This window comes from Podarcis bocagei, assembly GCF_964188305.1.
Source record: "Podarcis bocagei genome assembly, chromosome: 12".
Classification (NCBI taxonomy): Eukaryota; Metazoa; Chordata; class Lepidosauria; order Squamata; family Lacertidae; genus Podarcis; species Podarcis bocagei.
In genome coordinates, this window is record NC_138137.1 from 46866810 (window position 1) to 46890104 (window position 23295).

Here is a 23295-nt window from a genome sequence, read left to right on the forward strand (position 1 = left end):
TCACGAAGAGCACTGGATGGGCAATTGCGATGTGGAACACACTGTGCAAAATGCCTCAGGCCAACGTTTAATGATAGACTTGAATCCTTCCTGAATTAAAACAGAAGAACTGCAAACCAAAGGATAAAATGTGAAACCATGCACAGGCCTTAAGATTTGTACATATGAGGATGGTAATGCTCTTTGGAGGAGGTTTTGTTTGTTTGTTTGTTTCTGATGGTTTGATGCTACAGCACAAAAATGCTACATTTTGCTCTCACTTTTCGTAGCTGATCTGTTTGACTATTGTACAGTCACAATTGTTTTTTACATGATTGATCCAATCATAGGAGTGAGAAAAAGTCCAATGGTGATATATTGAAATAATCTGACACACAGACTATGAAAATATTGCAAAATAATATTGTTGGGTTAAATCTTCCCCTGTTGTAATAATTTTCTCAAAGAGGGAAGGGAAAACTCTCCAACACAATTTCCCTGTTTCTTCCAAGAATGACCAGAGTTTCAAAATCAAATTTCAGGCAGAAGAGAATGACTAAGTAAATTAAGGGTTCCAAACCATATTGTCACTGCCTCTGTTTTTCTGAATGTCAATAGACAGTAAATTAAATATAAACTCAGAAACCAATATTATATTTAATATTGACGGAAAATTCAATTGCAATACAGAGTGTCCAGAACTTCGTTTTCTCCAAAGAAACCTGCCTTCATCCACTACAAAATCAGTCTACAGTATTTAAAGATTTCTTACATTCATCCACAGCTGTAAAATAGGGCAATCTGGTGTCATGTTCTGTGTTTCCAGGATCAAAGGCAAAATCTTTGTTTTGATGTTCAAAAGTATTCCAGTTATGCATGTTATGACTTATTAATGATATGAATATGAACTCAGGTTTTAGACAGCTCTTAACATGTTAATGTGAGAAGAATAGAGGTAAATAGGCAATAGAGGTAAAGTTCCCCTTAGTGATCTCTCACCCGCCACCAGGGCTCTTTCTAGGAATGGCTAGATCACTCTATTTGTGGCCCATGTCCATTTCACATGTGTTCATTCATGAATCTATTCCATCCCATTTCCAAATGAATCAAAAAATTATTTTTAACCCACACAAAACTTGATATTTAAATATATATGTAAACTCTTGTTCAAGTACCCTCAAAATCTTAATGTTTAAATTCTAAACATATTTTATCCTTAAAATATATGCTTTTAAAGCATTTCAGTACTTTTTGAAAGGAGAACTGTGTTGTAAAATGAAGAAAAGTGCATATTCCAAAGGATAGTTGTTTCAATCTGTGCTTTACTCAAGAAGGTGCAGATCAGGTCAACTTGCACTGGAACTCACAGAAACCAAATCCCTTAAGCATCCCTGGTTCTATCTGAGATCCTTCCCTGGGGGACTTCTTTCTGCTTCTGAGTTCAGTCTGGAGGTGAGGCTCAGACTCTTCCAGGTTTCTTGGCTGTCAAGACTTCCTACTTCATCTTCCACCTGTCTTCTCTCTAAATTCCACGCATTACACATGCCACAAGGATGCTGTCAGAAATGTCATAATTCCTGCCATCCCCTCCCAGCCTTGATGTCTAGTGACATCACCTTGCGAGATTCCTTGCTCCTGCTCTGTGCCATTGGACGTGCCTGATGGGAGCAGGAGAAACTCACAACTCAATAACACCACACCCTATATGCTAGATGTTGCAGTAGGGTGAGGAAGAACTCACTGTGGGAGTGCTATTTTGGGTGGCATCCCTGCACTGAGTGGAATGTATAGGCCACCTTTCAAAGGAAAGAAACTGCTCATGTTGCTGTCCAGTCTTGGTGAGGCTGAACTCACACAGGAGCTTTGAAGGAAGCAGACCAGGCTTGCTGGAGTGGATACCAAGAACAGGTAGCAAAACAGACAGGGACTGTGTATCCAATTTTACCTAGACTACATGCATTCATACACACATACAAAATCAGATATTTCCACACACACCCGTACGTATCTTTCCAGCCAGGCAAGCAAGAGGCACCATCACAGTTCAAGAACACATTCCAGCCAGGCAAAGGCATTCAAGGAAGGCATGGAGCAAGGCTTGCAAGAGTTGTGTCCTGGAGAGGTGGGAGAGTCCTGGGAGTCCTGAGGGCCAGACAGAGAGAGTGCAGGAAGAGGAGACGACTTAGGGAGCTGTGGGAAGGCTTCAGTCCTCGCAACTACCTCCTACCGGGAAAAGTTGGTGTGCTCATTAGGCCTAGGAGGGAGGAGCCTTAGAAAGGGTGGAAGGTGGGACCTTTAGTTCTGGCAACTGCTCTACAGGGATAAGACCTACTGGGAAGTGTTGCTGAGTTGTATATCATTTCCTTGAATAAAGAGTCAACTTCACTGACAACTGACTGTTTCTTCATGCTAACCTGTATCTGACTCCAGCCTTGACATTAACTCTCTTTATTCAAAGAAACAAAATAGCTCAGGAAAGCACCAAGGGTGAGGGGAGCTGGTCATAGCAGGAGGGGGAGAGCCACTGGCTTATTAATCAGTATGCTTCATCACTGCCTCTTGGCCCTCCCCCTCTCCAACTTCCTGTTCTGCCTCTGGTCCTGGACTGCTTTCTGCCACAGATGCTTCCTGCTCACAATACCCTGTTGCCTCTTCAACTTCTGACACCTTCTCCTCCCAGTCTGCTCCCTCTTCTCTCTCTGACCACTCATCACCGCTCCACCACCAGTACCCTGGCTTTGAGCTTTCTTCCCTTGGGGGTTCCCCAGCTGATGCCTCCCACCATTTCTCTGCATCCTGCCAGTCCATAACATCACCATAACAGAAACATATATCTGGGAAGGTAGGCATCCTTATATCTCCCCATTTAGGCTAGTCCCCTAAATGTTCCTGGTAAATTGGTGTATTAAAGCCTGGTGCCTCCTTCCCAAAGCCTGGGAAGCTTCTGTCTTGCTTAGGGAGAGAGGTGTGATGCTCACACATATGTCACCCTCACAAGCTAGTGCCTCTGGCCCTAAATGTTCCCCTGTGAAAAATTTCACTGCACACCACTGATCTCATGTGTTCATATATTGGCTGATTTGATTTTCATTGGGTCCAAATGCTCAAACGAATTCATATATGCCTAAATGAGATTGTTGAGTAAGCAGTCCTTTGATTGAATTGTCCTTCGGGGGTTTTAGCGATTTGGAGAAAAATTCCACATCGAGAACATTGGCCCCAGTACCTTGAAAACAGCCTACTTTGCATGACTTACAAAGAGAAGGAGAACCAGAGTAGCAGTTTTCTGATATATTGGAAAGAATTACTGGAGCTGAGCAAATAATGCACAATTAATAATTTATCCCAACAGCTGTTATCATACTTTCTTGCTCACAAGGTATTTGTAAGCAACATCAAAAAAGCATTTCCCTCCATTCAGTTATCATTCACAGCATTCAGCAGTTTTTGTGCATGTTAATCCCAAGTAAATTAAAATTCAGTGCTACCCTCTGCATTCCAAGTCCATTTTAAGAACATCAGAAATGTCTAATATCATATTGCTGGAAGATATCAGCCACAGACTTAGCTGGCAGTGCCATTGGGCAACTGGGAGCCATGATTTACAATTCCCCACAATTATCCTGATATGATTTAAAATGGCAACTCCACAGACTCAACTTCCCAGTGTGGGGTTCAGCAGCGTCAGTGGGCCCTGCCAATGTGCTGACAAAATACATTATATATGGGTAACAGGAAGCTAAAGTGGAATGCACTTCTGTTTGGGGACAATTTGAGAAGCAGATGGAACAAAAAGCTACAGGGAGTTGTCCAGAGGAGGATCTAAAATTTCTAAAACTTCCTGGGTGTAGTGTATGTGCTTTTTATAAGATGTCTCCTCTGTCCACTGATTGGTACCTAGGTCAATGACTTTCTGGGGGCTAGGGATACATTTACAAACCAGAAACAGTGTTGTGGGTATCACACCCCACTGCAGCCAAACACACACTGTTGGCTAGAACAGAATTCTTGTTTCAAGCTTAATTTCAGGAGATGGGTGGGTGGAGAGGGGGACCCTGCAGGCATCAGAGAAAGCTTCCATGGGCATATACCCTCGATGGATGCAGTATAAATAATAAAGTTGTTATCATGTGCTCACAAGTGCTATATTGGCACCCCCTGGATTAGTACATGGGCACCATCTTTCAGACTTTCCAGGCCAATCTGCTGGGAGTCTTCCTTCCTTTTCCACTGGGACCCTGAAAAGCTTAATGCCACCTATGAAAAGCCTTAAGCGCTAAAGCACAATTGCTTTACACAATGATCTCAGCAAAATGAGTTGCATGCAAGAGAAATGTTCCAAGATAACTATAAAAAACATTGAAGTTTTTGCATGTCTTTTAGTGAAAGACTATCAGGATCGCATATGCTGGCTTGGAAGGTTTGACCCTGGAATCTGCAGCTTATTAATGAAAATGGAAATCAATTAGCACAACTAGCTCCCCCAACCAGAGACAATCTGCACAGATGATACAAGTCTATTTGCAATCTTCTCTCTTCTTACTTAACCCCTTTCTGCATCAATCAGAATTTGGCCTTGGTCTTTCACTGTCAGATACAAAAAGACGAACCACCCACTGCTAAAATACAGATCAAACCCTAATGTAGTAGTTCCAGTTTCCAAACCAATAATAGCTGAATTGTCATGTAACTAGAAAAACCACAGGTGTTCTGCAGACTGGAGACTACCATGAATAACAATCCTTATTGCGTGAAAATACAGGAGGAAGCTTTGATAATTGGCTGCATGATCCTCCAGCATAGTAAACAGGAAAGCCTTGTGATGGTGCACATCAGACTCAGGAAGAGCAGAGCCAGCACAGTATAAGTGACATTGCGTACTGTAGGGGTGAAGCAAAGGGGTAAAGGTTGACCAGGAAAACTCTTTCTGGATGCCCCTACTATTGCTGGAGGTAATCATGCTTGGTGTTCCAGAACCTGGGACAGCAACTGATGGTCCATTTCAGCAGTTGGATCCACCCAGGTCTATTGCCATAGGTAAACATGATGGGCCCCTTCATGGATCACTGCCTTGCCGTGGCGAAGGGGCTTGAAGAACTCAGAGAAGCTATGAACTATGCCGAGCAGGGCACCCAAGATGAACAGGTTCATCAACCCTGATGTTGATGAACAGGTTCATCAACCCTGATGTTGGGAAAGATGGAGGGCACAAGGAGAAGGGGACGACAGAGGACGAGATGGTTGGATAGCGTCTTCGAAGCTACAAGCATGAGTCTGACCAAACTGCGGGAGGCAGTGGAAGACAGAAGTGCCTGGTGTGCTCTGGTCCATGGGGTCACGAAGAGTCGGACACGACTAAACAACTAAACAACAACAACAAACATGATGGGGCTTTCGTGAGCTGGCATTCAGGACCCTGGACAGCAACTCCCATTCTTAAATGCAATGTTAGGCAGCTGCAGAGGATTACTGTACTTTTCCGTGTATAAGACTAGGGTTTTTTTTTACCAAAAAATAATGTTAAAAAGGGGGGATAGTCTTATACAAGAGGGCAATCTCCCCCATTTTCTTAATTTTGAGTCCCCCAAAATAGGGAGCGTCTTATACACGGGGGGAGTGTTATACACAGAAAAATACGGTATTTTAAAAGGAAGTGTCATCTACTGAATGGAAGACTAGCTTCTCTCTGATATCTTCCATGTCATTACTGGCATTTCAATTATAGACAGATGGGGACCACATATGTTTGTAGGAATTAGATGTACCGAAAGCAGAATGACCACCTCCAACTTCTGTAATAAATATAGAAGTAATGGCAGTGGACAAAGCCCCTAGTACCAGTGTTATACTCCCCATATCAAAAACAAGGAGCTATAACAGCCCAGTCCACAGTGTACTTTAAGCCAGTTCATATCACCTGGGTTCTGTGGAGATAATTTGGTTTAAATCCATGCATTATGCAGGTAAACCAGCGGGTTTCTTTTCCAGTATGACAAAAGTTATTTAAAATATGTTATCTAAGTAGGGAACATGTCCTTGAAAGGGGCATTTTAAAAGTCTTGCACAATTAGGGGGGGAAAGTCAAACAATCCATCATATGTCTTACCTAGACAAGTCAGTTTGATATATTGAGAAGCTGGAATGTAACAGCACATTTACTCTGCATAATAATGTTAATTTTGAAAACGTTGCCCATGGAGAAAGCAGTAAAATCACAGCAGCATTCTTGCACCTAACAGAAGCAAACCTCCTCCAGAACTGAGTTTCGCCATAGATACTTTTGTTCCTGAAGAGGCATAAATTGTTCTATGACTAAAGCTAATTTACTTTCCTTTACCCAGTTAGGCCTAGTTCACTTGAAGAGAAGATCACATGATAAAAGTGGTTTTACTCCTGGTTTTTGGTCCGGGATTTCCAGAAGCTCTTCTCTGGGCTTTGAAATGAGTTCACTACCTGGGGCTGCAATATTGAATCGGTATAATCAGAAGATTCTGCAAGTAAAGCTTTAGTTCAGGAGCTCCCAAACTGTGCTCTGCAAACTTCAGTTACGTGGTCCATGGTGTGTCTGTGGATTTGTGGTATAAGACAGGAAATAGCACATCCATCACATTGAATATTCATACTGATTTTTAATTTATATCCATTGCTTCTTTTGTTTCTTCTATTCTATGGAATTCAAGTTGCAATACAACAAAACACCATATATAAGAAACAAAAGAAGCCATAATATACAATTAAAAATCATGCAGCTTCTCGCACAGACCATTACAATTGCTACAAGAGGCAGGAAAATAATTAAGCAGTTCATCAACACCCTCAGCAATTTTCAAGTGGTCCATGTGGGGAAAAGTTTGGGAACAACTGCTTTCATTGATTAATCAATTGGAGGGGGTAATTTAAAGGGTATGAGTGAATGTTAATCAATCAATTCAAATTTAGCCAAAGAGCTGCTCAATTAAATACAGAAAGGCAGAAAGAGTTGCCAGAACTCTCCATGAACTCTTCCCTTTTTCTCTTATCATGGCAATGGTGCCTAGCTGAGAGCTGCCGGAACTGAGTTCCAGCTGCAAAAAGCCCTGCTGAAAGGTGATATATAAATAGAGTAAATAGCTAAGGCTGTGACCCTAACCTCACATGCCCATGACCCTAATCCTAACCACCACTGAATTCAATAAGACTGACTTCTGAGTCGACTTGGTTGGAATTGTGCTGTAACTGTATTTTTATTGCATGATAAAGCGAGAAGATATGTGCATTCACAGCTTAGTAACTTCTTACTTGTACCTCCTTTTCTAACAACCAATTGTAATTATTCCTCCTCTGTGCCTAGTGATGCCATGACATGATAAGCTTCTGTGGGGTAAATGTCTGAGCAAGTGCAGCCACACATTGTCTTGGAGAAACAGGAATTGCAAAATGAAGTAGCTTTTTTCTCGGGGAGCAGGGCAGAAGTGGTTAGAGCTCTTCAACTGCTCAGTGGATCTTCATGTTTAGAAACAGCAAATGCGTCTGAATACTAGCTGTTGAAGAAGACATCATTCTGGGACTAGATAGATCCAATTCAACGGAGCTTTCCCTACAGCCAATAAGTAGCCATATTTGAACATTGGATATTTTCCCCCCTGTGCAGATACTATGCTTCTTCATTTCCAGCAAATTAAATGAGGCAGGTGTTTTTTAATCTGAACATCAAAAATGTTACTGAGTTCATGCACATATTTCTACCCCGAATAAATCATTGCTTTCTGATGATTTTAGTCTATTACTTATCAAATCCCAAACTGTATAACTTCAGAGAATTTGACACTGTTTTCCATGCTTCCATTCTTGGAAGGGTTTTTTCCAGCTAAGCTCTGCCTTTAACAGCACAATCCTTTGTGTGTCCACTCAGAAGTAACTCCCATGATTTCCCAAGTAAATGTGTACACTATACAGCATGTAGCCTAAATGAGACAGACAGGTAGACAAATGACCACACACATCTATGCATATCTTTTCTTCAGCAGCAGTGGCACCACAAAGGTATGCAAATCTGATAAGAGCAAAGCAAATGTTTCATAAAACCAATGACTGTTTAAATGGTGGGACTAAATTGTTTGTATATAAATATTACCTTTTATCTTCCATTTGAGTTTTATGTAGGATGAACACATTACTTTAATGACCTGCGTTTAGAGAGGAAGAGAGAGGGGCAGTCTCACTCCAAAATCCTCAGCAGCCAGATGGCTGCCTTGTCTTCCATGAGATTAAAAGATGTTTCTCATTGGCAGACCCTGCTTCTGAAGCAAATTAATATAGCCAACTAAACTGCCTGTGGTCTGCTCTTTTTCGCGTGTGGAATAAAATTTCAAAAGAACTTCTGAAAGCAATTTTTGTCACAGGTTCTGTGAGCAGATTGCTCTCCAGGTACAGCATGCTGGTTTTAAACATTCAGTAATTAATGGAAAGTATTTCGTGTTAATTGACTGCTTCAGGAAAGGGAAGTATAATGGCTCCTTATTAATCATGGAAAGAGACATACAGCACAGAGGCACCGCAATTATTGCACTAACGGTTGAGAAATGTTAATTAATGAAAAGAACAATGATGTAAGAAATTAGCTACATAATGCTTCCTGCTGGTACAGATTTGCACTTTAAATGCGTTTTTTTTTTAAAGCACAGCAACCACTGGATGTTGCCTTAAATAGCAAAATCTCTCTAACCCTTTCTGTAGTGCTCTAAAATGTCAAGCATATTTCAGCTCATGAGCAACTAAGTTTGGGGGGGGAAAAACCCCGCAATTTTTGTGATAAAGCATTTCAGGAGTGCTGCTCAAGAATGGAGCAAGGCTTTTTGTAAATGCATAGACTGATTTCGTTCAGAGAAAAGCAATTAACATATGTTATTGTTGCTCTTATTTTGGTTATTTATACCCCACAAGAAAATAAAAAGTCTTCACCTAAAGTCTTCCTAAAGACCAGCAGAGAGCCCCATGGGCTTCATAGAGGACAGCATTGCACAAACAGAGCCACTACTGAAAAAGCTCCTGCTCTTAGTGGGTTAATTGTATTTGTTTATCACATTCATCCCACCTTTCCTCCAAGGAGCTCAAGGTACTGCAATGCTTCTCCTCACAACAAACCTGTGAGGTAGACTAGGCTGAGAGAGAGTGACTGGCTCAAGGTCAGCCAGAGGGCTTCAAAACTGAGTCCATGTAACTCCAATCTCAGATGTAGAAGGCTTCTGAAACAGAGCCTTGCCTAGAAATGTTCATGCACAGGAATGCTCAAAATAGAGTTCTCTAAGGTACCATCGACCCAAGATGCTTAGGGCCTTAATAGTCAACATGAATGCCTAGAAACCAAGGGCCAGATTAAGAATGGCGACAGCAGATTGGTATGTTTTAAGATGGATCTGCCCCAACCAAATGTGAAGGGGGAGGGGTGAGTGTCGCTTTCAAAAGCAAAAGGGTGAAGAATCAGAATTCTTGCACTGCCTGCAGCTTACATTGCTTTCGATTACCACCATCGCCACCCTGGTGCTTCTCAATCCATGTAGGCAAACAAGGACCTCTATTCTCCTCCATGTAAGACTGTGTGTACACATCACATTTATTCTGGCTCCAATCCACTTCCGCCAGGTGTTTGACAACGAGTACACAGAGTAGGACCCTAACAGAGACACATGCCCGACTGGCATGTTCTCTCCCCCCTGGTCATTCGTTCGGGAGCTTCAAAAAGCTTCTTCAGCCCAAACATCACAGCAACCAATGCCAACAGACATCAGCACACTTAGGGATCTGCAGAGTTTGCACACCTTGCGTGATAGACCTCAGTAACTCAGCATTTTGGCTAATCTACGGTACTTTATTTACATATAAACACACACGGAGCACTGCAACATGGCTCCCTCTCTCTCTAGCATCACACAGCAAAAAGAAAAAACAAAGGACAATAGTTCCACTTCACGGAACACAGTAACACAAACATCCTGTCTCCGTCACTTCCCACTTTGTGGAATCAAAACATACACTGTCATGTGATAGACAAAAAACCCATGACTGCAATCATGGAGCAGGAATTCTAACACACAGGATATTAGCCACAATCCATGCATATCCCACCATTTCTTGAGAAATGTTTCTGCTTCATATGTTTCCCCTCAATCCAGCTTCCATCCAATATGAAACGTCAGCTACGATTAAGCTGAGATGCATATATTTCAGTCTTCCATTTCGTGTGCACGGATGGCATCTTCACTGAATAGGAGTCCAGGGGGTTACAATTTTCAGCCCGAGAGCCACATCTCACATGGGCAACCTTTCTTGGGGCCACATGCCAGTGGTAGGCTAAATTCCAGCCATGGAAAAACCAGGTGCTTCTACATGCACCCACAAACGTATCTTTTTGTCCTCCCTCCAGGAAAGCAAGTGAGATAATCACAGTTCAAATGTGGTTTCAGCCAGGTTAAAGAATACTGGGAGGGTGTGGAGCAGCACTGGTGTGGTTTGTGGCCTGGGGACAGTGGTGTATGGCTTTTGGAGAGTCCCCAAAGGTCAACTAGAGATAGGCCTGTTTGTTCCGTATACACCCGCTGCCAGAGGCAGTCTGCTTCTGCAAAACAACTGCTGGAAACTGCAGGAGGAGTGTGCTGTTGCCTTCAGCTCTTACTCATGGGCTTCCCATGGGCATATGGTTGGCCAATGTGATGGGTCACTCTCCTTACGTTCTTATGGACAGGTAAGGTTCTCATTCCTGAGCTAGGGAATTCTGAATTTCTGGCCTACATCAAGGTCCATCATCTGTCACAAAAATTACAGTTGGAATCAGCTGAAGATGCCCGCTATTTCTCTCCAGGATAAAAAGGCAAATGAAAAAAGGGTGCTCTCTCTCTCTCACTCTCGTATCTTATTTTATCACCTGCCGAACCCCTTTTTCACTGCCAAATTCCTCTTGCAGGTGGAACATCCTTGGCTTACAAGGTGCTCTCCTCAGCTACTTCATCGAGCCTGTGTACCTGCATAGCATTATTGTGGGGAGCCTCTCTCACACCGGACACCTTTCACGGGTAATGAGCCATAGACTAGAAGATGTCGGTCAACTGCCAGCCTCATACCGGCGCAATCAGCTGCTCCTGAGTGGTAAGGACACCCTTGCTTGGAAGCATGAACCGCCTGCTTCCCCATTGCTGGTGCTGTTGGGCTCCTACACGGAACATAACCAAGTGTCCCTTCACAGCTTGGGAAACTTGCTTCCTTCTCACTTTCCTTTGATGCTACTGATGATTAGACATTCTACCACACTAAGAGCACAGCCCAAAAGTAGGTCCTACTGCTGAGGTCCCCAACTTTGAGTCTGTGGACCCCCACAGCACCCTCAGTGCCTGCCAAGGTCCCCCTGTTCCTCCCAATTTTTTGATGTTTGGTTGGGAGGGGTCACATTTTGAGGGGAGCCCTGTTTATTTGGCCTCCGTTGGGGGGAGTTGTCTGTTTGGAGGGTGCTGAACATCACCTGGATGTTTGTTTGTTTTCTGTGAAATGGGTATTTTGTGGTATTAACCCTGGTTTCTTAGCTTTCCAAATGTGCCCCCATATCCAAAAAAGGTTGGGGAACCCCGTTCTACCTTGTTGAATGGGTCTTACTCCCAGGAGTAAGTCTATATAGGATTCCAGTTACAGATAGGTAGCCGTGTTGGTCTGCCATAGTCAAAATAAAAAAATTCCTTCCTGTAGCACCCTAAGCCATTTCTCACCTTCTCACCCCTTGCCTTTTCCTGTAAGACATATTACAGTCGTTAAGAGTCGTCAACAGGCTCATCCCAGCTATCTGCCAATCTCCCATTCCCACCACCCTTCTGAGTAATACCCCTCCCCACCTTCTCACTATATAGAAGGATCTGGCAACTTCTGTTTCAGTGTATCTGAAGAAGTGTGCATGCACACGAAAGCTTATACCAAGAACTAACTTAGTTGGTCTATATAGGATTGCAATACTAACTGAAATAGATTCTTCTTACCTCTCTGCCTCCATTCCTGTTGGAAGTGGCTGTCCTCCACCACAAATAATTCCTGTCCCAAGAATCTTTACTGTGATATATTTATAAGCCAGGGCAGAAGCTATGGCACCACTTTTCTTAAACTGATCAAGGGCATCGCTCCATACCCCTTGGTAATACTAGCAGGATTTCTGCTGGATCCAGTTGTCAAAGAGCAGAGGATCATATTTGGTTGTACCACAACGTAACAAAGCACATTATATAAAGAAAACTTCCACAAGTTCGAAGTCAGATGGTGATGGCTTATTCTGTGACCGAATCCTACTAGACTTCTTAAAAATGGCTTGCACCATTGAGCATGATTAAACCCATCTCTGGCTGACCTGAAAGGCCATATAGTTGGAAGCAATCATTATCCAGTACAGCAATCTTTCCTTTATACTTGGCCCTTTGGTATGTATATCACCACTCATCCAGATACTTTAAAGCCACAGCATAAGTGTTAAAACCAAACTAGAGCCTTGAGTCATAAAATTTACTTAAGAACAGATTTAAACCTATTCCCCATTCAGTGGTGTGCTAAAGCACATCAGCTGAATGAACTAAGCTAAGTACCAGGGAAGGGAATTACTGAACAAACTGGGAATCCATTTGCAAAAAGCCAGGGTGTGAAGCAAACGAAGAATCTTCATGCAGATGACCAACAGGTAAGAGGTAGATTTATGGGTGGTTTCACTTGGGAGGCTAGATTATACCCCAAACTGGGCTGCCACTGAAAACTGCAACCCTGTGTTGAGTTTCCTGTTTTCACATGGCATAACATCATCATGTTGGGCGTTCCCTTCTTCCTTCTCTACACACCATTGGTTGCCTCTGCCAAGGACTGGGAAACACACAACATCATGATGTCCTGGCAGCAGACCTAAACAGATCAGAGGAGTTAAACAATGAATAGTTTAATAGAACTGTGTTCCAGAGGTCTTCTCCTCTTTAGCCAACTTCTCCCTCTGTTTCTAGCCTTGTCTACAGACTAGAAGGTATTTTGGGACCTCTGTAAGACTTCCTGCTGATCGGAAGACCTCCAGCTACTATTACTACTACTACTACTGCTACTATAATTTCCACTGTTATTTTAATTGTGAGGTGCTTCGCTGTATTTAGCTTTCATAACAGACCTCTGAGGCAGTCGATTTATGGTTCCCATTTAAGAAATGAGGAACTGAGGCCTAGAGACAGTGATTGCCCAAGGCCAAAATGTATCCTCATGTCAGATTTGATATAATGAGACCATTGTACAGGTCCCAGATTCAAAGCCAATGCTTCCCTGTTGGAGTAGAATTAGAGGAAGTTACTATAGCACAGGGTTGGTGCTTTACTACAGCACTAATGCATACCGTCCAACTATTTCAGATAAAAAAATGGGACGTGCATCTTCCAGGACACGCTCTCGGGCAAGTCATGTGAGCCGCATTGCGATCTTGTCCCGCCAAAAAGTGCTTTTTGGGGGGTAAGATCGTGGCACAAGAGATCACAGGACCAAAAATGGCCACCACAATCTCACAGGAAAAAACAGGATTTCCCATTTTTCCCTGGGACACTTGGCGGGTATGCTAATGTTTCCAAATTCCTTGCAGCTCCTTCCACAAGTTTTCTTAGAGAAAAGACAGGGGATTAGATTCTCGCAGTCTCCATTCCTAAATCAGCAAATATTGATCCTTGGATTTTAGCTTCCACAAGTTTCTGTTACTCTTTGTTTTCCATCAGAAGTGATTCTCTATATTGACAGTAGCTATCTGGAGACAGTGTGCAATTTGCTTTTGTATTCTGCGTTCATTGTCAATGCATGTATGCAAAGCTGTTAATTTGACTGAATGCTTTGCTTTCCTCTGGTCATTAGGGCTGCTGCGTCTATGTTTGTTCTTCTACCTGTGGCTTAATTCCAGGCAGGCCTTATCGTAGCAAGTGCTGTCATATTCTGGCATTCCATCTGCTAAGCTTTTGGGTGATAGCTTGACAGAGACTGGCGCATTAGTGTCAAGTCATACATTCAGATCTGCTTGCAATAGACTCAACACGGAAATATTTAAATAGCACGACAGTGTCAGCACACACAGTTATATTACTATATCTCTGGTAGTTTTTGTCTTTAAAAGAAAAAGGGGGGAGGAGATACAAACTGATCGGTTATCCTGGTGAAAGAATCGAAATTGCTATTAGAGTGACATAAATGTGATTAAAAGCCCTGTGTGAGATGATAACTCAATTATGTTTCCATCCAAACTCATCTGTATATACTAGTTTAGGGTACTGCCTCTTAGCCAGGCAAATGGATATTACTTATGACAGCAAGCCAAGAAATGCGAAGGATCTTAAACAGCTGTCAATGAGTTTTACTTGGGCATTTCCAATTGACTCTGAGGGGGGATACTTAGCCCATGTAGGGAATTACTGCAGGGTAATTTACTGAGATGAACTGGCCTAACATAATCATTGACACTTATATAACCTGCATCAGCCTTCCCTATCCTGGTACACTCTAAATATTTAGGACTGCAACTCTCATCAGCTCCCAGGTATAATCCAAAATATGCAGAGGGCACCGGGTTAGGGAAGGCCGATCCATATTGTATACTGCTTGTGACAGTGAGGTATCTGGTACTGTTTTCTGAACTGGCATGTTGGCGCATAAAAATAAATTATTAAAGAAACAAGTGATTCCCCCCCTCCCTTTCGATCCTTAAAAAAAATCCAGTTTCGCATTAAAAAATAATAATTACCTGGTTCAAAATGAATTTAATAGAAACATATGCATTAAAACCTACGCTTTGGTTTCTGAAAAAACCGAATCATGGTCATCATCTGTCAAACACACTGAGCTCTTCTGTGTAAAACAAACACACGCACACACATGCACACGGGGAGGTGGTGGGAGATGTGATTTCAGATGCTGTGTGTTATAAATGAGCCAGGGACCAGTGCAGGAGATGCCATATTGCATCTCACCAGGATTATCTACAGAGCCCATATGTGCGATCTTATACTCCCTGTTATACGCCCTCCAAGTCGCTGAGCTCTGCACTGTGTTCAGCTGTCAAATGATGAACATTAATGACTTTACCAACTCAGCAGCATGGACATTTACTTCCCATTTCATGGAGGAACGCTATTTTCATGCACAGGAAACACCAGCACTTTCCTTCTCATAATAATAATAAGAAGAAAAGTCTCTGGATTCCTGCAGCACAATCAGACGCTTGCTTTTCTGCGACATGCACCCCACTTCATTCAGGATTGCAGGAGTCTCAGGACCAAACTAAATATTATGTGGGAAAGTTATGTCATCAAATCTCCTGATTATGTTTTTTAATTTAAAAAATTGCCTAAAAGTGCCTGCAGGTGGGTTGGGTGAAATTGGATCAGGGCCATGATTCTGGGAAATGGTAGGTTTACCTTTCGCATCAACACATCCCTCATACCAGAGTTTCTAAGGGGTTTTGAATGTTTTATGTAGTTTTTCAATTTCATTGTTCTGTATAGGACAATGACAATAAAGATATTGTATATCGTATTGTATATACACTAGTTCCTTGATGGAAATCAAGTAAGAAGGCAATGCACTGTTTGCTGTACAGGGAAAAGCGCTCTGTTTGAAGATGGCCTCTATCTGAAGGGCTGTTTAAAAAGGAGGAGACCAAAGAAGGGAGAACAGCCTGAAGTTCCCCATCGATAACATCTGGGCAGCAGGGATTCATTCACAAGCGACCTGGTCACGGTCTTCCCCACTGTGCTGAGACGTACCGCATCCCTATTTAAATTGTAGTAATCATGTGTAAACATGCATATGGACATTTACATCAGCATACGCCAGTTTTACGCAGATCTGTGTCCGCTCTTTTTGGGGCTTAAGTCAACCTTCCCCCCTCCAAAAATGGCTAAGAGCAGATAAACCAAGTGCAATATAGATGCCTCCTTCCCCACACTCCTGCCCCACAACTTAGGGGCTAACAACTTTAAAGGGAAGCATACAAGTGATGCTAAGGAAAGGGAATTGGGGGGGGGAGGAGTAGAACCCCCCCCCAGTGCCATGGCACCGATCCAGTTCTACATTTGACAGAGGTGGTGCTGATGCTAAAAAAAAACCCAGATCTTTCCTCTAAGGCAGGCATGGCCAAACTTGGCCCTCCAGCTGTTTTGGGACTACAGTTCCCATCATCCCTGACCACTGGTCCTGTTAGCTAGGGATGATGGGAGTTGTAGTCCCAAAAAGCTGGAAGGCCAAGTTTGGCCATGCCTACTCTAAGGCCAGCTAATGAGTTTGTAGCTATCGTTACAGATTGTCAGCTGAGCTGCCAAGCCGCTATCTCATCTGCTCTGAGTAACCTTATTTGTGCTCCGCAGTATTACCTAGTCCTAATTAGCCTGTTTTGTAGCTGCCATCTTCCAGCACTGACAAGAGCATGCTCTTTGAGCCTCCACCTGCCGTGCAGTAGACATAGTCCTCCTGCATCATGGGATGCGATTCTCTCTCATGTACCTGTAGTACTAATGAAGTTAACAAAATTAGATGGCAGGGGATGAAGGTAGATGTGCAATTGTTTTTGTTTAGGAAGATCTACAATAATTAGGGAGCTATTCTCTTCCACTGTTCGTGATGTTCAGGAATATCTCAGATTTTAACTTTTTTTTTATTCTGTTTTTACCCTTGGAAAAGTTTTGATTTTCAGTAGTTCCCCCCCCCCACTCTAAATCTAACAGCTTCTCAAAATTGCCCAGCAAAGTACACACACCCTCATTTGGGGGCAGAGGTATATGAATCTGACTTATAGAACATTTACGTTATTTTGAAACTTACCTTCTGTGAAGCCATTCGGAACAGAAGTTTTAATGCTAATCTATTTCCAGGTCTCCCAAAGATAACCATGGTTAACATTGACTGGAGTCCTTCTTAACCCTGGTTTCAAATCCTGGTTAGTGTTTTAACTCTAGTTAGCATTAGGGCAGGCAAAAGTACAAAAGTACACACAATGATGGCAGACCTATTTCTTTAAATGCACCTCTGCCTCAATCCCATATAAAGCAGAATGAGAGCTAGTGCAGTTTGAAGCAGCAAATGGGTATGTGGGCAATAGGGATGGGCAAATCTGTCCATTTCAGTTTTTCATTTCCACATTGGTATGCAATTAAAAAAAAAAACTCCTGAAAATTCACCAGCATTTTGTGTGGCTTTTTTTTCTAAATCTACATGTATAGTTTGCCTAATATGCACATTTTTGCAAAGCAATTTTCTCCAATATAATGCATTTATGCAAGCTATTCTCATGAATATATGCATTTTAATGCACGCTTTGTCCTATTATGTGCATTATTTGTACACACTGCATGGCTAGAGAACTGCACTGCAGAATTTGGAGTTCAAATTTCAAAAGCTGGCTGTGTTTCAGTTTGCATATTGTTTTAAGGTGTGAGAATTAAGTAGGTTCACCTTTAAATGCAACTGAATAAAACTTTTCCCCCATCCCTAGTGGGCAAGAGAGTCCTCTTTCCTCCACTCTCTCACTACCTTTCTCCAACAGCCCCCTTCCCATCACTTTTGTTAAAGTCAGGTTTATTTCTGCTTTGAGGGGATGGTCTGGGAGGAACAAGAAAGCAGTGTTTTATCTACTCCTGGACAATCTTTTTTTTCTTTCTTTCTAAATCTAAGGACCGGGTGCTAAAAAAACACAGAATCTTCTATTATGTTTTAATTCATAAGCTGCTTTACCAAAAACTGTTGTGCTCAAAACACCTTGAAACACACACACGCAACAACCACAACAATTATGACCTATAAGATTTGGCAGATTGGAACCAATCCCGTCAAAATATGAGACTAAGTTTAGGTGGCAATGGAATTCATTTCCTAGTAAAAAAAGAAAGTTCCATTTCCTATCTTCCAGGAGGAGCAAGGTAGGGGCTATTGATCTTAATGCTTTGATGTTGTCTGCTTCCCCTTCGACAGGAGTGAGCAACGCCAAGATGCGGCAGTCAGGGAAATCACCTGGTTTCAGTGTGAATTGGATAGCGGGCACTACAGACCTCGAGCTTATTAATGCAACAACAGGAAAAAGGAACTGCGGGAGTCCTTCACGACTCTGCAAGCACCTGTTTTACACTCGATGGGCAAAGCTTTATGGAAAGGTAAGGACTCCTGCCTTGGTGAAAGCAAACCTAGGTGTCCATCACAATATAGCATTCCCAGCCATCTCCCTGGCCTCGTATCATCAGCAAAGCACCATTTCCTACAGCAGACTCTGTACTCTGATATCGATCATAGTCCAAAACACATGTGGTGCCCAGCAAGTGTGGGGGCAGAGCATCTCTCTCTCTCTCTCTCTCTCTCTCTCTCTCTCTCTCTCTCTCTCTTTCTGTGTGTGTGTGTGTGTGTGTGTGTTTGTGTGTGTAAGAAAAGAGAAAGAAAGAAAGAAAGAAAGAAAGAAAGAAAGAAAGAAAGATGAAAGAAAGAAAGAAAGAAAGAAAGAAAGAAAGAAAGAAAGAAAGAAAGAAAGAGGAAGGTGTTTATATATACAGTGGTACCTCTGGTTGCGAACGGGATCCTTTCCGGAGGCCCATTCGCAACATGAACAGAACGCAACCCGCGTCTGCGCGGGTATCGATTCGTCATGCGTGACATCATTTTGAGCATCTGCGCATGCGCAAGTGGCGAAACCTGGAAGTAACCCTTTCTGGTACTTCCGGGTCAGCACGTGATGCAACCTGAAAACGCTCAACCTGAAGCAAACGTAACATGAGATATGACTGTACATACAAGTGGAGGATCTGATCCAGGCTAATAACCACCAACATGTGTATTTTAAAGTAGAATGCAACATTCACACTTGAAAGGCAGTAGCACCTATGAACTTAGCTTATCTGAGTGCCAAAAAAATAAAGTATTTTGGAGAAGTAATAAAAATCCAGAATATGCAATAATCTGGTGATCTGAAGGAGCCCTAACACACTTCCAGGGTTTCTGAGGCATTAAAAAACATAAGAAGGGCTCTGCTGGATCAAGTCAAAGGTTCATCTAGTCAGGTTTCTTATTTCCAGTCACAGCCAGGCAGATGCTTCTGGGAAGCCAATAAGCAGGGCATGAGGGCAACAGCCTTCTCCCATTGTTGCTCTCCAGCAAATGGTACTTGGTGGCATTGTTGCCTTTGGACTAATATCTCCTTGGTAGACCAATCCTCCTGGAATGCATTTGCCTAACTCTTTCTTTAAAGCCATGAAAACCAATGCCATAAATTAATTACACACTGGTCCTGCTATTCAAACGCTCATTATAAAAAACGAAAATTCACTTATCCAACACACCACCGATTCAGATATCCAAACAGCTGGCCCTGCATGTAGTACTGTAAACAAATAAGCAGTCTTAAACACGCCTTACTTTTTGTGTTTTCCTGGTCCACGGCAGCGGTTTTGTCAGAAAACATGGTGGGTGGTGAAGACAGGGGCGTAGATCAGACAAATAAGAGCATTCTTTCCCTTCCTTGTTTGCCTTTTGCAAGGTTCCAGAGGGTTTCCCCCGGCTTTTTTCACCGTTTGGGGATCAAAAGCCTGTGCCTGGGAACACGTTAGAAATTTCCCCATTGGAATTGATGGAAAATGTCAACAACAACAATAATAATTGTACCCTGCCCATCTGACTGGGTTGTCCCAGCCACTCTGGAAGGCTTCCAACACATATAAAAGCATGATAAAACATCAAACATTAAAAACTTCCCTATACAAGGCTGCCTTCAGGTGTCTTCAAAAAATTGTATAGATACTCATCTCCTTGACATCTGCTGGAGGGGGGTGGGTGTTGTACAAACACTCGCCTAGTGGACCATTTCCTGAGAACGCATTGTGTTCACATAGCAGGGTCTTTGTGTACATGGTGGTTGAGGAAAGTAGTGTGTACTTTTTGCCTTCTGCCAATCAATTTCCTGAAATGATGTAAGCCCTTGAAGATCTGCGTTGGCAATAAGAGAGTGTGTGTTCCAAGTAGACATGCTCAAGGGCAAAATACAATTTGCAAATATTGTGCCCGATTTGAATAGGATACATTTATTGGTGACATCAGAGAAAAGCGAAGTGGCAAGTAATTCACCCCATTCACCTTTGACATTAAAAGTATTTCTATCCTGCTTCATAATTAAACCATCTCTAAGCAATATACAAAAATACATAAAACACAGTATTTTATGCTGTGGCATAAAAAGAGAGATACAATATAAAAACTAGTAAAACACTATTATTAAAAAAAACAAACCAGATCAAAACAGGAATTCAGTAATAACCACATCTATTCTTATGGGTCAGGAGGGAAATCTAAGAAAAAAGATACGCCTTTACAAGAAGTTTGGATCAAGTTTGCTTCATTTATGGCAGAGGGAAAGGGCATTCTGTAGTGCTGTTGCAATGGTGGAAAATGCCCCTTTGTACACAGGCTCATATTCCAGAGTAGTGGGAGCAGAATCCCACAGAAAATGCTAATTCACTCGCCAGATTGAACTTTCCCCAGGTCTACGGCTCTCCCAAGACTTCTGATTCCTTCCCCAAAACATCAAATTCTCTCACTCTTGGCTTGGTTGCGCTACATCTTTTGGCAGGTCAGGAAGGAGGCGATTGATTTAATCCTCCTGCAAAACAAAAAGTTCTTTCTCTCTGGGCGCCCAGGTGCGCCCGGGGTGATTATTGGACTGAGGATGTGTGTCTTTGTCTCTTAAGACGGTTTCTGGTGAGCATTTCAGAACATTCAGATGCCATTCTCCCGCTCAACAAGACAGCCTCTCAACTGTGGGCAAATCCCAGATGCTCGATTACTGCCCTCTCTTAGGCATGTTTCACAGTATCTCTTATTATAACAGATTGGAAGGAAGGGAGCCGGTTTTTCCTTGCGTTTTCTCTCAAACTGGCCTGCCTGAAGCCTTGAATGACTCATAGAGTCTTTCCTTTTTTCCTTACTTTTCAGAGCTTGTGTGGAAGGCTATTTATTTGTTTTTTTTTTAGAAAAATTATCACCTCCAACTATAAAACCATATAAACATTTTAAAAAGAGAGAGAGGGGGTAGAATACATTAATAACTATTTTAGGCTGTGCACATGCTCATAGGCGCCGACTCCATGGGGCTTGAGGGGGCTCGAGCCCCCTCAAAAAAATTTTTGGGGGGGCTCAGCCCCCCCAATAATCTCGGGCGGGCGCCCTTCCAGGAGAGCGCCGCCGCCGTCCCCCGCCTCCTCCTCACCTGCTCCTTCGCCAGCCAGCCGCGCGCCCTAATCGGAGGCACTGCCGGAAATCCCGCGAGAACAGGGGAATCCCAACTGGCCACACCTCCCAGCCAGCCAATCGGCTGGCTGGGGGGGCGTGGCTTGCCCTATTTAGGGCCGGAGCCACTTTATTTGCATATTCATGAGCTTATTTATTATTCATGAGCTTTCCCGGGCCCCCCCAATATTTTTTCTAAGTCCGCGTCCCTGCACATGCTAATCTGTTACAAAAAGGTAGTTTTTCTTAATCCAGAACAGTTCATGTTCATCCTCAACATGCTGCTTTCAATCTAGATTGATTGAGATCCTGCTGCCCTCAAGGGTGAGTGTGGTTAGTTTGATTTGCATTTGAAAACCCTCCCCTTGACTAGGGAATCCTCCTCCTCCCAGCCAATACCTCAGGTGAATGAAGAAAGAAAAGGTGATCATAGTATACACTCAAATACAAAGTCCACCAACCTGAGTGACTTTAAAGGAGAATTAGACAAATATTGGAGGGTAGGGCTATCAGTGGCTATTGGCCCTGACAGCTATATTCTCCTTCCACTGTCAGAGGCATTATGCCTCTGAAAACCAGTGGCTGAGAATCACAGGCAGGGAGAGCTGCACTCGGGTCATTCCTGTGGGCTTCCCTTAAGCATCTGGCTGGCTGTGCTTAGAGCAGACTGCTGTTGCTGCCCAACAGTTCTCCTCTTCTGTTCTTATTGCTCATGGTGTGAGTGGGGCCTGCACACAGACAGCGTTGACTGCTGGAAGGGCTTTTGAGCAGCAGGAGCTATGCCCACAGCAGCCAACTCCTACGCAGACACATAATTAATTGGATCAGAATCAGAACTTCGGCCTTTAAGACTCAATTTTGGTATTCAAAGAAATGTTTCAGTCTCCACGGTTGTCCCGCTAAATGTTGGGATTTCAGATATAGAATCATAGAATCATAGAGTTGGAAGAGACCACAAGGGCCATCGAGTCCAACCCCCTGCCAAGCAGGAAACACCATCAGAGCACTCCTGACATATGGTTGTCAGGCCTCTGCTTAAAGACCTCCAAAGAAGGAGACTCCACCACACTCCTTGGCAGCAAATTCCACTGTCAAACAGCTCTTACTGTCAGGAAGTTCTTCCTAATGTTTAGGTGGAATCTTCTTTCTTGTAGTTTGGATCCATTGCTCCGTGTCCGCTTCTCTGGAGCAGCAGAAAACAACCTTTCTCCCTCCTCTATGTGACATCCTTTTATATATTTGAACATGGCTATCATATCACCCCTTAACCTCCTCTTCTCCAGGCTAAACATGCCCAGCTCCCTTAGCCGTTCCTCATAAAGCATCGTTTCCAGGCCTTTGACCATTTTGGTTGCCCTCCTCTGGACACGTTCCAGTTTGTCAGTGTCCTTCTTGAACTGTGGTGCCCAGAACTGGACACAGTACTCCAGGTGAGGTCTGACCAGAGCAGAATACAGTGGCACTATTACTTCCCTTGATCTAGATGCTATACTCCTATTGATGCAGCCCAGAATTGCATTGGCTTTTTTAGCTGCCGCGTCACACTGTTGGCTCATGTCAAGTATATCTCATGTCAAGTATATCACTGTATATCTCATGTCAAGATCTAGCCAAAGGGAGCTGACAAGACATTATAGGAATGTCAGGTTTATGAATCTGGGCTGCAGGGTTTGAATCTGTATTTACCCCCAAAGACAGTAGGGGCTGAGGCCTATGCATGAGCCCCAGGGCTTTGGGAAATGGTTGGCTCTTAAATGCATAGTCAAAGTTCATATTGTGGGGACTTCTGCTCCAGTGAATATTAACCTAGGATATGATCTGGGAGTTATAAAGGTAAAGGTAAAGGGACCCCTGACCATTAGGTGCAGTCGTGACTGACTCTGGGGTTGCGGCGCTCATCTTGCTTTATTGGCCGAGAGAGCTGGCGTCCAGCTTCCGGGTCATGTGGCCAGCATGACTAAGCCGCTTCTGGCGAACCAGAGCAGCTCACAGAAACGCCATTTACCTTCCCGCCCGAGCAGTACCTATTTATCTACTTGCACTTTGACGTGC

At 43.1% G+C, this 23295-nt stretch overlaps 1 protein-coding gene and 1 long non-coding RNA gene across 9 annotated transcripts in view; one reads left to right on the forward strand and one right to left on the reverse strand.

Annotated features, from left to right (window-relative positions):
- ADARB2 (adenosine deaminase RNA specific B2 (inactive)) overlaps window positions 1-23295 on the forward strand; it is a 390457-nt gene that overhangs the window by 361050 nt on the left and 6112 nt on the right. For all 8 annotated transcript variants that reach the window (XM_081163583.1, XM_081163586.1, XM_081163584.1 and 5 more), the window contains 2 exons: window positions 10919-11100; window positions 17953-18131. In XM_081163583.1, the coding sequence (XP_081019709.1) occupies window positions 10919-11100; window positions 17953-18131 (361 nt within the window). The remainder of the gene's footprint in view (window positions 1-10918; window positions 11101-17952; window positions 18132-23295) is intronic.
- The window catches only part of LOC308569812, a 116587-nt gene that overhangs the window by 74895 nt on the left and 18397 nt on the right, over window positions 1-23295 (reverse strand). The gene's annotated exons all lie outside the window — the stretch shown is intronic.